Below are 17,802 nucleotides of genomic sequence, written 5' to 3'. Positions count from 1 at the left end.
TTCGAAGTTTTACAGCTCCGCGCCGGCATTACATCCCGACTCGAGGTTTATCGCCTTTCCAGAGGATGATATACGCACTTTTGTTTTTATCACGATCTCGATAATCATGCTACGCGTTCGAGCTTCAACTCAGGCTTTTAGCTTAATGAAAGAATGAGTCATTAAAATTTGTTCGAGATTCTATTTTAAGTCCGCTGTCTGTATACGTGACATTTCTGACATCGACGTGAACTAAATTCATAATTAGAAACGCGCGACTTGTAAATCGTGATTTCTAAACTACAAGATTACATTAATAGCATATTTGCAGAGAGAAATTACTCACTTATTAATTTTACGAATCGTCTGCTTCAGCGCAGGAAAATCCGGTCGGTCCGCGGCCTCTTGCGCCCAACATCGTCTCATCAGAGTAGCTACCTGCAAAATGATATTCATTTCATAAATTTATATTCTTCTTTTCGATCAAAGCGTTATTTATCATTTTTATAATTTTCTAAATAATTTTATATTCTTCTTTTCGGTAATGCTTAAATATGTACTTCTATGTGAATTTGTATTCATTCTAATTTTGTATACCGCGCGCCGAAATCTTTTTTGGTTTTATTAGTGCAAACAATTTAATAAATTTAAAATACATTTTAAACAGGCGAGCAACTAATAATATATGTGTTAATAATACGTCGAATCATATGAATATTTTATGGTAATAACAATTGATAATGCTAATGAATGACCCATTGATTATCATGTGCAAATAAATATTGCATATATGTAAACATGAATATGCGAATACATTTAAAATATTTGCTAATATAATGTTTACCTCTTCTTCAACGGAAGCATCGTCTATTATAGGCCTTAAAGGTGAACCGCCACCTCTTCTAACACCTTCTATTATTTCTGCAACAGAGACGAAGTGTGTCGCATGATATCAAAGTTCACAGGGCAATATGTAAAAGAATCTCATTATGAGAAACAAAAAAATTGAAAAAAAGAAAAACACGTGGAAAATAATGTGCCTGTTGGGCATAAAATATCGATTGTAACGTGCAATTGCTCTGTAGGACGAAATATCATGTTAAAAAACAATTGACGCAACACCGCGAGATATTCCGCAATATTTCAATTATTCAGAATTATAATGTCTCCATATGCAATCGCGCAAAACTATGTCCCGTGGTTCAGTGAGTCCGCGTTTACGTCAGACGATGGTGTCTGCTTAGTGCAAGGAACTTTCTCCTTCGTCCGCCTACTAGCGCGCTTCACTACTGTCCACGTATCATTTTAAAGAGCAACTAGCTACAAATTTTCCGTTGACCATTTGATCTTATTGAGTACAATCATTCGTATCGATTTATTGGCGCATCTAACCCGCAAATGTTTCCAATAAAGTATATTTACAGACTGACGTGAACATCCCGGAACATCAACGAAACTACAGTACAAAGTCTTATTGAAAATAATTTTTATTTTTGTCGAAGTTGAGAGATAGAAAGAGAAAGAGAAACAAGCCGGATCAGTGTCTATGTTATATTTAAATGTCTTCTCTTTGCTTATATAAAAGGCAATTTATTCCTATCTTGCGACATAGATTTCTTTTTATGAGAATTATACAATACGCGGATGAGCGTAAGTTATTGAACATAACTAGCGAAAAATCTGACAGAATCGTCAGCTAGATAAAACTGTGAAAAGTAACGGTATTTACGGGCGTTTAAAACCATATAATCATCGATAATATAATCTATATTGTTAAAAATTTCATGAAATTTAATATATTTTGAAGTTACACAATTTGAACTTAATTTCATAACATTACATTAAATTTTATGTATTTATAACTGAAAAGTATATTTGTGTACATGTACATGACATTTAATGTATTATATTTTTCATGAAAATTTATGAAATTTAATGTAGAAGTTTATTACATTTAAGTAATTACTGTAACTTAATTTTCAGTTAAATCATTCATTATTTTTAATTTCTTTAATTCTCACTATTTTATTTTTAATTTCGTTCATAATCACGAGCATTATTTACATGTAAAGGAAGCTCGTGGTTACATTTCTAACAGTGTATGTTTCTGATCACATAAATAGCATACGTCAATTTTATCGCAGATAGATGCCAGAAAAGAATAGAGATCAATTAACGTGTCTACATTTACCGGAACTCCGCCCTGGTCTAACTGCTAGCTGATATATCTATTCCATAAAGTCACAGAATTAGTTAAACGGGTTTCTGGTGTAAACGTCAATATGAGAACCGAATTGAGGTAAATTGACAAAGGGAGGTAAATGTATCAATGACAGTAGAAATTTAATTCTCTTTTATAACTTGTATGTACAAAGAGACGGAAATAGAATTTTATCGTAACCGTTACAGTTACTTTTTTAAAATAAAAATTTTTGTTATTTAATGTCGGAATATGTCTGAAACGTGAGCTACCTTTTATAATTAAAAACTGATCGAAACAATTATAATACCGTTTAATGGATATTTTTACTTTTTCCTGCTTTAATTAATATCTCGTTTTTAATCTTATTCTTTTTTTGTAGTTATAATTTTATTTGAAATATTAATACGCGTTTACATAAGCAAAACTGAAATAATATGATGGACAGTAGAATCGAAATTACATGAAAAATCTCGGTTCGATTAACATTCCATACATAGCCCATACGAGAAAGGAAATATTCGCAAGCACTAATTCATAAAATCTTGAAATATATTTAGTTTGATTCCTGTGTATCAATATCATCGTATATTACACTCCTTGAATTCCTGAAATAAAAAATTCCGCTAAATTAGTGATACATAATTTCTATTTAAAAAGAAATAAACAAGGATTTGAAGAAATTAAAACAAGTAAGGAACACATTTTATAAATTAATAATTGTATATATAATGTAAAATATAATACATGAAATGTATAAATAACATATACAAATAAAATTACAAATGTAATAATATAATGCATAATCATAAGTTATTAAAAGTTTTACAATATGTGAATGCACGCACGAGTGTCGAAAGGTATTAATAAATTAAAACAGATAGAACATGTTGACGTTTATTAAAAGTAATATAAAATTTCAATGAAATCCAGTGACAAAATCACAGAAATGAGAGGCGTTTTTACGCTATTCTATTCCAATTACTAATAGGGCGTTGCGTATATTTTATAAAATTTCTCTTTGACAAAACGAAATCGACATCAATTTATAACATATATCGTAGGAAATATTCCTAATGAAATTTTCCATACTCCGAAATTCACATAAACGTCACAAAATCATTTAGTTTTGTCCGAGGTTAATATCGAGTGTTATGTTTTGGCGGATCTCTGTTCTCGGAAGCCGGAAGATAATTACGTTTATGGTATGATTGATAGGATATCGAATTCAATCGCGGTTACAGGAAATCGGAACCCGTTGTTGCGCACCAAGGACAACGGACACATACTGTGCCTGTAGATGTCCTCGAGGAACAAGTTGCAGGATTCGCAGTTGAGGGTACAATGAGGCCTGCGAACTTCGAGGAGAGGACTGACGGCCCTCCTGGGACTGGCCCCACCGTCGGGATTTGTCCCAACTTGCGACCCCTGTGGCAGGGTCAGGCTGCTTGTGCTTGAGGCTAAACTCCTATCCGCCATTCTGTCTTCGTCCTCGAAGAGTCTGGCCGTCGATCAAGGGAGAGCCAAACTGCCTCGCCGGACAGCCCTTGAAAATTTACCGTTGCGATATCGGATTTTGTCTCCTCGTTCTCTTCCATTCCTTCGCATACGTACGCGTGCATGCGTATGTGCATGCAGACACGCACGACATAAATGTATTATATTTCCGCCGAGTCGGCATACCCGATAAAAATTTATATGAGATAGTATTTTATAATCCGCGAATATATACTATTTCCAAATTTCATATTCAAGATTCCTCCGATCACAAAATTTCGCGGTTGAATAATCGGATGTGGTACATTCATGCGGAAAGTCTATTGAATATCGCGTGTCATTTTTTGACAGATAGAAACTGTTGGACAGCATTCTTCAATCATTGTAACATACCGTAAAAAAAGAGAATTTAAATACAGACAGAAAGAGACATTTATTATACTGTTAACTCAGAGATATAAATACTCAGATATAAATCATCTTCGTGATTTATACGTTTATATGATAATTTTTGCATAACCTTTTGCATAAATAATATCTAAACCACGTATATATATTTTTTTAATTTAGATTTAAGATATAACATTTAACTCTGGAATTTGAATTGTCGAAACATTTGTATAAATTTATATCATGTTTTTCACAATTAATCAAGTAGGTATTATCTTAGTATGCACAAACGTATATTTTGTTATGTTTATCTCGGATCTGTTACAACAAACAACAAACATTTTACACAGAATTAATTCTCATTTACTGTTTAGCATGCAAAAAAAAGTGGACTGTATTCGACGTACTGTGCAAACAGTATCTCTGCAAGTTGTTAAAACATTTATCATTCTTCTTTCAATTACGTATTTATCTTATTTCGTACTAAAACATTGCGTATTTTTCCAAGGAGCTAAAATAACATTTATTAAACATTGGATCGCGCTAAAGCACTTTATTTTTTCAAAAACCGCGTTAAAATTTCAGTTACTGTTATATATAATTACTTATAATTATTCATTAATATTTCCACAATGGTCGCAGTTTCTGCAAATAATAACTATTATAACAATTCGATTAATTGAGTAATTAAATAGACGGAAATTTGTTAAAGAATTAGTCACATTTCCATAAAAAAGTATAGTAATTAAAATATGTATTTAATAATATAATATCTAATGCCAAACAAAAATTGTCACGACACATATTTTTTAAGATAACGCTAATCTTCTGCTAAATCGATTTGTAGACGTTACATTACAGAGCTTTGCTGAATGAAAGCTATTATCCAAAAGCTTTCTTCAGAGTGTTCGAAGTTAAAATAAGTATGAGCATCTTAAAGTTTAATTCGCGTATAATGATATTACGGTCGATTTATTCGATGGAATTTCGTAGAAAACTTACGTCTGGTCGGCCTTGGATCGTCGCGTTTGACTTTGATTTCTTTTCCGTTGGTTTCTTTTTAATCCTTATATGATCATTTTATGACCAACGATCCTGTTTTCGTTCGAGTTCACAAGTTTACACTTTCGAAATTTCGTCAAAAGACGCATCAATTTTCGTGAATAGTCGCGGCCATTAAACTGAATTACACGTAATCTGCGTTTAATAATTCCCCGTTTCAAGATATATCCAAAACTAAAAAAAAAGGAGAGATTTATAGTATTTTATTTAATTGGAAAAGTAGAGGGTTATTGAAGATTATTGAAAATAACTGAAAATTAATTAAAAGTGAACTGGTTTCTGGAAACAATTTTGATAAGTAACGAACCGCTTCATTAAAATACCAAACGCAAATATATTCTTATCTCTGTTATATGTAAAACAAAATAATTCCCGAAAATTACTTGGATTGGCCATCCGATCCTTTTCAAGGTTTAAGATACAACCTGTTTCTCTTTCGCCTTACCGGAATTTCGCCGCATTAGGGAAACACTCGTGTTCATCCCGGATCTCTGTCTTCACTTCCATTGACCTCATTAAACCTTGTCTTATAGTATACGCCGATTTTAACTTTCCAGCACTAATCACTACACGACACGCTATACCTTCCACGGAATGTGTAAATTGCAACTCGTTCATGGAACGAGGAAATTAATTTGTTCATATCGCTGTTTTTGTCGGCGACCAAAAAATGTCTCGCGGAATTAATAACCGCAAGCAACGAGCTCGTAACCTCGATTTCACCGCCGAGTAAATTAGCATGAACGCTTTTCATCGTTATATCCTCCAGTCGGGACACATTTTGCAAGTAAAATGTTCATAGTACAAGGAACTCGACAGTAACGTCGATATCGATATTGAATATATTATATATATATACATATATATATACATATATAATCGTTATATAATGCGTATATATAATACTCATTTATTTCTTGGCTTACTTCCAGCTTAGTTTACGCAACAAAAAATCTGGATGTTAATAACTGCACATATTAAAATTAAATATAAATAGTATAATTAAAAATTAAAACTCTTCGAATATGTACAATAAAAAAAATTTTTGCCGAAAACATTGTTTAAACGATCGTAACCTGAAGATATCTTTTTTTGAAAATAAAAATTATATTTTCCTCTGGGAAATACATTTCTATCGCGACCACATAAACAAGAATTGCGAAGGGGAAACTTCGGAAAGAAAGAAGAAAAGGAAGAGCGTGCGAAGACGACAAAAAGAGACACTGAACTGCATTCCAATTTCGCACTGTTGCAAGTATGCAGCAACAGGGCAATAAAACGATCTGTCTATCGCGACAAAAACATTCTAGAGCGACGTATATAGTGTAAAAAGATAAAAGTTCCGTTCGTGCTAAGGTAAAGGAGGAAATAAAAGGCTGCATGGTACAGCGAACAGCCGGTGAACTCGCGCGGAAAATGTCGCAAAACGCGAAACAGATCGTTTACGACGCTGTCTGATCGGTTATGCGATCTATCACTTGTCGGATTACCATGCGCGCTACCTCGAGTTTCTCTCCTCGGCCTGTCAGCAACTCGTGTTCGCTTTAACAGTTCAAACCGCATCGCGCGTACAAATGAAGTTAAATCCACCAGTGATACAATTAGTAAATGAATAATCCGACCCGTGTTAATACTCGTAATCAGTTGATATTGAAAACACTGCTAATAAATCTTCGATTCGCGAATTTATACTATCATCGTTTTACTTTATATAACAGAGAAAGGATCACATTATTTTTTCCAACCTTATCAGATATTTATTCTCACTATTGTTAAGGAATTACTCCATTGTGTTTGGAAACTCTCTTTTCTAGTATAATAAAAAATTTCCTCCCAAAATTGGGGGCAATTCTGGGGGAAAAAATAGGGTTTCTTTCTCTAACCAGTCGGGAATTTACTTTTTTTGATGGAAGAACTTTAACACAGGCGAGAGCTCCATTCTGTTTATTGGGGGACGTGGTCAGTGGCCTCTATCCCTCTAACACGGTCACGCTATTTAATTTCGCACGCTGTTTTTCCTCATGTGCCAACGTTAATTGCTTCCGCGCGGTTGTAACGCTGATATTACGGAGGTGCGTCGACCCGGTGCGGCGGTCTTTTCGCACTCGGAATCGATACTGCCACCGATTAACCGTTATATGACGTGTAAATCACGCGATGAGATCAATTTTGCGAAGAATCCAATAGATTTCAACAACATATTTTGTGCATTTACACGTAACTTATAAAAAAGAAAGAGAAAGAGAGGAAGAACACGAAGCGTTGTGCACGCATGTTGTCGGGTATGCCGCTCGCCGAAAGAGAGATTTCTCCTTTCCATTTTAAAACAACACCTACGACTTCGTTTTTAGGCCGCAGACTGGGGCATAAGTGATGCCCGATGATTTCACGTCTCGTCGCCGAGAATACGTATTTTTTTTTGTACCGAAGAGAAAAATGGATAAATGGGGGAAAAGGAGAGCGATAACGAAAATCTCGGCGGAGCGCGCGCGATAGTCGCGTGCGTTCTAGGACGCGTGAGAACTTCGACTGAGCTTTCGGACCTCGCTTCGACATGCTCCTACGGAACACATTCCATTCCGATCGATTCTCACGGATAGTTGCCGTGAGCTTGCAAGCTTTGAGCGAGAACTTCATTACCGATTGCGCGACCAACTATCGATTTCCCTAATGTTGAAAATGTGGCGAGCTTTAGTGGTAAAACTCGAGTCGTTTTATCAGTATTATCGGGTGATCGACATCTAATAATAATCTAATATCGACATATGTTAGTTACATTTTTCCTTCCCTTCGAAGCCATCAGTCGATTAAATCGAGGTGTTCTTGCAAGCTTCGTTACCGAGCTTCGCTTTTCTAATCAATATTTGATAGGATATTGATATCAATGAGGATACATACTCGAATCTTTTAACTATATACTTTTTTAAATTAATTAATTATATTTGTTTTATTTCATACATTAAAATGTATCGGCAATATTTTGCGCGAGCGTGAAAATAGATTTTCTAATTTTATGCAGACAAATTCATATAAGAACTAAAACTTGAATTATTACTGAATAATAATTTATAATAAAATTTATAATAAAATTTATAATAAATTACATATTAAAAAATTTTAATAATGTAAAATATATATACAATCTACGAGACAATTGATATTTGTGTTTTGTTTTAATATATAATTTAATCAATATGGTTGCGTTCCGATATTCATTCTCAATACTAAAAATTTATAGTATACGTTAAATTATATAATTTATACTATACTATAAATTGTCAGCACTAATAAATATCGGAACGCAGCCAATTTTAACACTAGGGGCGGAATCCATAGACGTTACTCAAGATTCGAGATGGTCTTAAGCTAGTGCTTGAGATTTCATGAACCAATCAAAGAGCCGTGTTACCATCTTAAGACATTGCTTGAGACGGTCTTGATTAAGAACGGACTATGGATTTCGGTCTAGAATTGCGGATCTAAATTAATTCAATCTCGGTTCAAGGTAAATCTAGTTTTTTACGATATCACTATAAAAGTAAAATTACTTGTAATTAATTATGATTATTTACGAATAATCACAAAAATCTAAAGCTCCACATGCAAATCAAAATTAACTGAAAAAGAAAAACTGTCAGATAAGTTAAAAATGGCACAGCCGCGGTTCTAGTGTCAACAGTTTGTTCTGTAGAGAACGACTGTTGGTAACGGATTACCTAAATAGGAGCTTGCAAGCTCGATAGAAAAAGATTCTTGGGAAGCTTCAGCAAGTAATAATATCCAGCGGCCGATAAAATAGCGAATGAAATTTTACTTTTCAAAGGCAAAAAGCTCCTATAAAAAATTGATCGTGAAACTAATAAAAATATAAAACGTACAAACAATTTAGTATGGCATTTTACAAACTATATAAAAATTGTATATGATTACATTACTTAAATGCCATGAAGGGGATGCTGGAGGGACCCAATTATCGACATTGCAGTTTGACCAAGATCTCCGAATTGACTAAATGGAATAAAAAATCCTTTTACAGGATTAAAGTAAACGCAAAATCCTGACGTGATGCAGTGGATTTCATACTAAAATAAAAAAAAAGTTAAAACAATTTTTTACCTTTTTTCGATTTTAGTATAACATCCACTGCACCACATCAGGATTTTGCGTTATTTTAATTCTGTAAAAGGATTTTTTATTCCATTTAGTCAATTCGAAGATTTTGATCAAATTGCAATGTCGATAATTGGGTTCCTCCAGTATCCCCTTAAAGCGTTTTAACAATTTTCTTATACAATTAAATTGCCTTGCAATGTATAATACTTGCAATTTCATGTTGAAGGACTCCGTAATTTTTGTATATGCTTTGCATGTTAATCATGAATTGATATCGCTTTTGTTAAAATCTATTACCGTTGATTACTCTTTAAAATACCTAAATCAAAGCGCTTACAAAATCATTGTGCTATTATTATCATCTGATAAAATAACGATATCTGTATGTTATTCCATACGTTGTCTTGCATTCATCTCTTGCATTCATGATTAGTAAAATATATTTATAACAGTGCAGACAGCGATACCATTGATAAACAAAAGTTGTTTATCAATGGTATCGCTGTCTGCACTGTCATTGTAGAACAGTATACGAGAAATGAAGCATTGTTTCTTTCTTTATGATTATTTTGTAGATATACATAAATAAACTCTATTTTTCTTAATTAACATATTTATATATTTTTTTCTCTAGATATTCTGTGTATATATCTATATATTTTATATATATTGGTTCATTTTTTCGGTTTATAACACTGAAAATTTGCTTATCAAAATGATTTTTGTTATCTCTTTTAAATGATAAGAAGATGTAATTGCAAATTTGTTACAGTCATTCTGATTTTGTTGCTTCCAGTTAAACTAGTGCAAGTCATGCATATCAAAAAGAATAAAGTGCAACGCTAACAAGGGATCAATTTTTGTTCCTGTATTATGAAACGTGACGAGAGGCAATTGCTTTGGTATCCACGATTATCTCGAATGACGTTAAGACTCACCCTTTGGAGAGAGTTCGTTATTGTCTCCCAAGTAGAATGGCCCTTGGCGCATCACGATCTCGTGAACGATTATAGCAAAGCTGTACACGTCGCCTTTCTGAGTGCCCTCGGGCAGTTGCCTCTCCATCCTCAGCAATTCCGGAGCTGTCCAAAGCTGTTCTGTAAACACCAAATTTCCTGCTTTAAAAAATCAGATCGGGTAGAGCGGTTTAACGCAGTCTCTCCTCCCTTTTCCACGCGATGATTATTGTAAATATAAATTATAAATCGAAACATCGTCGAGATCAAAAATATTTGTCACGTTTAAAATTTCTGTTATATGTCTTTATTGATATCCGTTTTTCCCACGCGTTTACTAAACGTGTGTGTGACATGCAAAAAATATTGTTTGTGTCCAAATAGTTAAATTGTCAAACAGAAGTTTTATACGTTTATTTTTATTCTAATATTATCTCTATTTCTCTATCCGTTTTTCTACGCGTTTGAAAAATATTTGACGTTGCAACACCGAAAAAAGAATTTGGTAATAGTTACTAAATATTAAGTGAAATTTCAATCAAATTTTCGATATAATATAATCGAAAATAACTTTATCTTCCTAAATATTTAGTATTACCAAACACGATAATATAATCAACCGTTTGGTACTAAATATTTTACTAAATATTTAGAAAAGTAAAATTATTTTTTACTATATTAACTGAATATTTGATTAAAATTATTTCAATCAACATTTGATAACTATTAACAGATTTAAATTTTATTTTAATGTATGATCGTTGGAGAAATATTATCGCTCGGAAATGCTTAAGTCCAGATCTACAATAGGCATTTTAAGTCTTAAGCCGTAAGAATTGAACAATTACAGTCGAATACGAGGAGAATAATCGACTACACGATTCGTCCATTTCTTATGGCTTACCTCGCAAACGCAATAGAGTAGCAAACCTTAAGTCATAAGAAATTGATCAATCACAGTGGGAATGTGAGAAGAATAATCGATTATGATTGGTCAATTCCTTAAGGCTTAAGGCTTACTACGCTATTGTGTTTGCGGACTAAAGGTTTAAAAACCTATTGTAGATCCGGACTAACGGAGGCGTAAACACTAAACAGTTTGCAAATACGTACTCCTCCAATAGGCATAACTGTTCTTATCGCCATCTGAATCCACATCTGCGTTTCTTCTCAACTCGTGCAAGCCGAAATCGGCGATTTTCAGGACGAATCGTGAATCAACAACGCAGTTTGAAGACTTGAGGTTACCGTGACTCTTCACTTCCGATGCATGGAGGTACGCCATACCACGCACGATATCGTGTGTCAGGGATCCTCTGAACACGCGATCGAGCTTTATCTGCTCGTTTTCTAGTATATCCTGTCCAATAACAAAAGGTTAAGATACTAGTGTAGCGCACATTGTCGGTTCTGATGCGATATTCTTTACATCTAGGTCAAACGTTTAAATATATTGTACGCTTTAATAGTTATGTATGCGGTGTATGTCTTTAAATACATACTCAATATGTATATAAAATATTCTACGTTTCGTGCGGTTCCTTTGACGTAAAGTTTCTTTGAACAACTACAAGTTTCATTCGTGTTTAAAATGGTTATTCTGGCAAGGTAAACTAATAATTCAAACGAATACTTAAAATTACACTATAAGGAAAGACAAGTATTCAATAAAATGGAGCTTTTGTTTCGTATATAGGACGCCTACGATGCTTATAGATAAATGCATTAATGGTCTACGCTTAGTCGTACATATCCTTCGGGTATTAGCACAGTCATATGTATATTGAATCGTTCCCGATATTATATGATATATAATATTTCAGACATGACACTACATATACAAAATGCTTCATATTTTATAACAATATTTTAATCACTTTTTTAACAAAAACGTGAAAGGAGGAATTGTTCATTATCGTAATATATTTATTTTTAATATACGTATATTTTTTTGTAAGTAAGTTTTAAAATATCGAAATCAACTTGAAATTAACTAAATCAAAATTATAGTTATAAATTCATAATTATTGTGGTGTTAATTTTTTTTTTATTAGAAAAGGATTGCTATCTCGGAATCAAATCATAAGTTTTAGCACGTTCTGCAGCAATGTATGTCTATCTTGCCTTAATTTGATAATACATGAGACATAATTATTTACTTGGTTGCTCATCAAAACTTTAAATCGGGGCATGAAATGCAATTCACCTGGAGAGATCCTTTGGGGCAGTATTCGGTTAGGAGACAACAATGCGGCGGCTCGAGACAGGCACCGTAAAATCGTACAAGATGATCATGCTGGAGATCCTTCATCTGTGAAAGTCACCAACATCACCACTCATATGAATTAAAGCCCGTTACATGCAATCGGTTACTGGAGAAGAAATTACGCAGAGAGAAAAATGATTTATTGAGAATCGTTATTAAGAGAATTGCGAAGTATATGCTAAAGAGTTATGTTTGACAAATTGAAATTGACAATAATTTATGAAGCTCGACATGCGTTTGCGAAGTCAGCTACTTACCCGCTTCAGCTCCAGCAACAAAGGTCTTGAAATTTCCACTTTGTTCCTCGGTATGAGTTTTATTGCGACTTTCGAGTTCTGAAACGAATCGCGATTTTACGGTCGATGGAATTATTGACTGACAGTTCTTTGACTACCTCGTAAAAATCGAATGCCCATGAAAAAGAATATACATATACACACACACACACACACACACACACACACATCCCTAGTGAACATTTCTTTATAAGTGGTTCCAAAAATGCTCATGTCCCATGGGTATATCCATCTAAAATGGGTACATATTCGTTCCAAATCTCCCCATGAGAAGATTTCCACCAGGAATGTGTGTGTGCGTGTGTGTGCGCGCACACACACACACATCTCTCTCGAGCATTCCATGTCAAATGAGCCACCCTTTTTTATCAGACAGGACACTTTATTTTGACACGTAAAATCTTCCTTGACATCTCTCTACTTTATAGCCGTCAAGTTACAAGTTGTTATCTTTAACAGTTGAAATATGGCTATACAGTTTAAATATATAGATTGTAAAGCCCAATATATAAATTAGATAAATGTCGAATTCTTGTTATTCAGTATCAAAGAAGTTTCGTGAAAAATAAGGCTATCAAAAAGACGATTTTAAATCTTACATGACAAAACTTTTTTGAGATGCAATCGTACATTTGCAATGAAATTATTGATAAATTAGTATCTCACGCTACGTTTTCCATTCGAACGCATGTGTCGCGCGATTGTTTGACGTTCCAGTTTGAAGCAATATCCTTATTTAAAAAAAGGTGAATATTGATTGGCAGACGTCAACAACACAAGCCTCTGTTCGACGCGTATGGAATATATATGTATTTCAACTGTAGACAATATACGTTAGCGTATATTTAATCCTGTTAATACTGGAGATTGCACCTCGATAAACAATTTGGAAATATAATAAGTCAGAAAATAATTTTTTTGCGATACTTATGCATTATGATTTATTTCTTTTATTTCTAATAGCGAATTTAATTGGATGCACTCAAAGCTCACTGATGCACATTAAAGCCATTGTACACAAATTGATGTAAAAATGTGTGTTTAATATAAATATAAAAACGGATTAAACCACTAAATTCTTAATACAGTTTATTGTGCTGTTAAACACAATATTAAAATTTGTATTTTATATTTGAAATATATATATATTTGCATTTTACTTTTACATAAATCAGTGTATAACGACTTAATGCACTACTTCGCACTAGTGTGTCCAATCAGAACCATTATAAATTATGTCCTGCATAATTGATAACGTATCATGTGCACTCTGATTTAAAGATAAAATGAAAACAAACGTTTACTCTAACCTTATAAAATCCTGTCGGAACATACACATTTCGATCAACACCATCTGGCAGGCTTGCATTATCTTCAGAATATATCGTCTGGAACAGAAATCATCTCTTAAATACTAATAGATTAGAAGAGAGTTACGTAAGGCAGAGTATCGATAAACTTCAAATACTAAATGCCTCAATAATCGAACTTTTAAAACTAAACGCGAATTTATAAATAAAATTAATTAAAATAAATTCTCGTTATTAAATACATGATAATGTAATTTCTTTCATTTGAAAAATGTTTTTCGCTGATAATTGTTTAACATGAGGAAAAAAATATTGTTGACTTGACATTTCAATTAAATTAAAACGGCTCAGTGAAAATTGATCAAAGATTCTGTCGTTAAATAAAAAACTCCGACATGCTTTGTAAATAAATGTAAAGTTAAGGCTATAAGGGAAAAAACTTATTTTCTTTCTGTTCTTTCTTTTATTCGTTGTATAAGAAAAAAGTACGAACAAATTTAAAAACGGACGCTTTCTCTTTTGCTTCTTAACGCTATGTAGAGAAATGATAAGAAACGCGTCAACAGAATAACGTACAATGAAATAAAGTCTTCTTTATGGTTGCTACTCCCCGGATGCTCTGGAAGTGGGTAAGCACTACTCGCGGAGTAATACTTTCCACCATTGTCCTCTTTCCTTTCTTTAGAGATCCTACCTGAGGTACGAACACCACATCCTCTCAGGAATGAAAATTATTGGAAACGCTATCGGGATAAGCTATGATGAAAATTCGATCGCATTCGCGACGTTGTTTATTTTAACCACTGTAACTCATCGCGACAAATATTTGCTTAATCCACTCGAATTACTTTTTGAAATCCCAGATAATTGAATTGTGTCGTTACCGCAAGTAAGGCGATGTTATAAATTCTACAAAGATTATGTGAAAATTGCATTTTCCGTCATATTTACCAGTTCACTACCGCGAAACTTATTCGCGATTAGGGAGTACATAGAGCCTCTTGTCTTCGCGTTAGGTATCACGATTACGTCGTCCCAATGCACTTTCCATGTCATAGAGACAATTTCCGCTTCCAGTTTGAAACGCCTGCAAAACAAACGACAATATTATCGGCGGATGACCCTCGAAGAGAGCCACAGCCGAGGTGTGTTAAAAAATGTTTTACGCAATATTTTATGGCTTTATGATAAATCGCGCGCTTAATGGCGCTTAAACGTATATATTGTGGATTAATTTCTGACAATTGCTTTACCTATTATTCTTTCCCATGACAAAGAATTGCGCGTTTTTCCTTCGTTGATTAACGAGATGCTTTTTATCAACGGTAATTATGCAGCGTATATAAAATATACGTAAAATATTTCCACGATGTCTCCATCCATTACAAAAATGCAATTTGTCAACTCGATAAATTTATGTGCACGTGTGTATGTGTATGGGTGGGTGTCCGTACTGCTTGTACGTACATACATGTTACTTGTTCAGCATATTTCACCTGATATCTACGAGATGTATATACGAACGTGCACGAGTATACAACGTTCGCAACCGCGTCAGTATGCGTACACGTTGAACAGCGCAAGATGGGTAATTATGTGTCTACGTATCTCATAACCACATGCCTATCTATCCCAGACGGGATATTATTCCGCGTATAAAGGCTTCGTGTGTTCGGAATTTCCCGAACTAAATGAGTTCGGTATATGCATCAAAAGTTCACCGTCAAACGTTCGTAGGGTGAATTGCAAACAACCGACGAAAGCTCAATACTACTGTATGTATTAGGGTTGCGACATGGATATATGCAGTTTCGTTGAACTCGATCGATTCCATAGATTTGTAAATATATATATAACGCCACTGCAAACTCTCGCGAATAAACACATGGATTACTTTCGTGTACTAGTAGCATCGAATTGCATATTCAACAGCATTGAAATTCGATATTTTGCATACGCATGTTAGTACGCATATATCTATGTATCAGTTTTAATCCTGAACAGTTATCTAATAATAATATGCAATACGTCATTAAAAAAAATATTATTGGCAGTTTTCTTCTCCCTGTAGCTTTTTTAATCAAATATTTAATCTTAAGTTTGGCGAATTATTGATTTACTCATCGTTTGAACGAAATGAGTATGTTAACTTTTGCGAGAATTAATTTTATTAACTACGTTTCACGAATGTGTAATATTACAGATGTAATGTTTGGCTTTCGAGACGAATTTTTGCTCACATTACTGCCATTTGCATCTCTCAAATTATGAAATCATTTCAGCACTTCCTAATAAAATATCGCGTAAATTAAATTTCTCTTAATGAGAAATACGAATAATTTCATTCTACTAATTTTAATTTTTTAATTTATTACAAAATAATTTAAGATATTTTCAACAGATTGCGACGAGGAGTTTTAAAGATACCGGTAAATTTGATGTTGAATGATTGAAGCAATTTACGTTGTTTGATAATAGTACTGTATTAAGCAGAGATCGTAATGTGCTTTAAAGCAAGTTGTAAAGCTGTACAACTGCGATATTGCATCTCTGATTAAAATCCTGGGGAAATATACGACGTGTGTAAAGCAAAGTTTATAATGCAAAACGGTACGCAACAAATTCCGAAGAAGAGTCGAAGAGATAGAAAAACGGTAATAATAATTACCGAAAATAGATCGTGTGAAATATACTATCTATGTTAAGCCAAGCGCGCGCATAGTATATTTTATTTATACAAAATTTGTAGTCTCTCTTATAATTTTACGTTTATGATTGTATCGTAACAATACAGAGAAAACTATTAAATTTAAATTTATTATTTATTGAATATTTACATGAATACTTTTACATCATAATATTAATTAATAATCATTAATTTCCTTTTTCAAATAAACATTAGATTTAATCAGCATCGATGGCTCATTTAAGTTAATCGAACATAGAATATTTGAAATAAAACTGTTGTGTAAAACGTTAAATATTTTATGGCGTCAAGTTGCCATAAAGCTTTGGCGGTTGGTTTTGGTGTTTGTTTTTGTGATGTATACTGTTGCAAACAACACAAGGTTGTTGCGCTACCTCTTGTCCACAAACTCTTGTCCAATACTCGAACGAGCGGGTAACAGTGCATAGCTGCTCCGCATTTAACTCTCAGAATATCATTGTGACAAGTACCAAAAGATACTGAACGCATTTATTATAATTATTGTAATAACCGATGCATTACGTGTTTAACGATTCATAAGCGTGTCGAATGACTTTTCAAAATATATAAGATATTTTAGACGCGCGGATAAAGGATATACACTGTTAGAAATGTTCTTAAATTTCATTAACTTTTAAGTTACATAATTGAATTTAATTTGAATTTAATTTCATGACATTACATTAAATTTAATGTATTTGTAACTAAAAAGTATATTTATGTACATGTACATAAAATTTAATGTATTTTTCATGAAAATTTATGAAATTTAATATACTTTTCATAAAATTTTATTAAAAGTATATTAGATTTCATAAATTTAATGTACACGTTCATTACATTTAAGTAACTACTGTAACTTAATTTTCAATTAAATCATTCATTACTTTTAATTTCGTTCATAACCACCAGCTTCATTTACTTATAAAGGAAGCTCGTGGTTATATTTCTAACAGTGTACGCACACGTTTGTGATCGTATCTATAACGTTCTGTAACAGTATTTAAAGTCAAACATATAATATTT

At 33.2% G+C, this 17,802-nt stretch overlaps 1 protein-coding gene across 3 annotated transcripts in view; it reads right to left on the bottom strand.

Moving 5' to 3' along the window:
* Positions 1-17,802, bottom strand: part of LOC108758394 (atrial natriuretic peptide receptor 1) — a 110,073-nt gene that overhangs the window by 33,459 nt on the left and 58,812 nt on the right. For 2 of the 3 annotated variants that reach the window (XM_018503334.1, XM_018503333.1), the window contains 8 exons: positions 15,021-15,156; positions 14,070-14,147; positions 12,721-12,798; positions 12,404-12,508; positions 11,311-11,557; positions 10,180-10,338; positions 824-900; positions 326-417 (listed from right to left, as the gene is read on the bottom strand). In XM_018503334.1, the coding sequence (XP_018358836.1) occupies positions 326-417; positions 824-900; positions 10,180-10,338; positions 11,311-11,557; positions 12,404-12,508; positions 12,721-12,798; positions 14,070-14,147; positions 15,021-15,156 (972 nt within the window). The remainder of the gene's footprint in view (positions 1-325; positions 418-823; positions 901-10,179; positions 10,339-11,310; positions 11,558-12,403; positions 12,509-12,720; positions 12,799-14,069; positions 14,148-15,020; positions 15,157-17,802) is intronic. The other variant, XM_018503335.1, reaches the window with a different exon arrangement.

Source organism: Trachymyrmex cornetzi, unplaced genomic scaffold (assembly GCF_001594075.2).
Source record: "Trachymyrmex cornetzi isolate Tcor2-1 unplaced genomic scaffold, Tcor1.1 scaffold156, whole genome shotgun sequence".
NCBI lineage: Eukaryota > Metazoa > Arthropoda > Insecta > Hymenoptera > Formicidae > Trachymyrmex > Trachymyrmex cornetzi.
The sequence above is the reverse complement of the archived record's forward strand: the minus strand, read 5'-3'. Positions and strand labels throughout refer to the sequence as shown.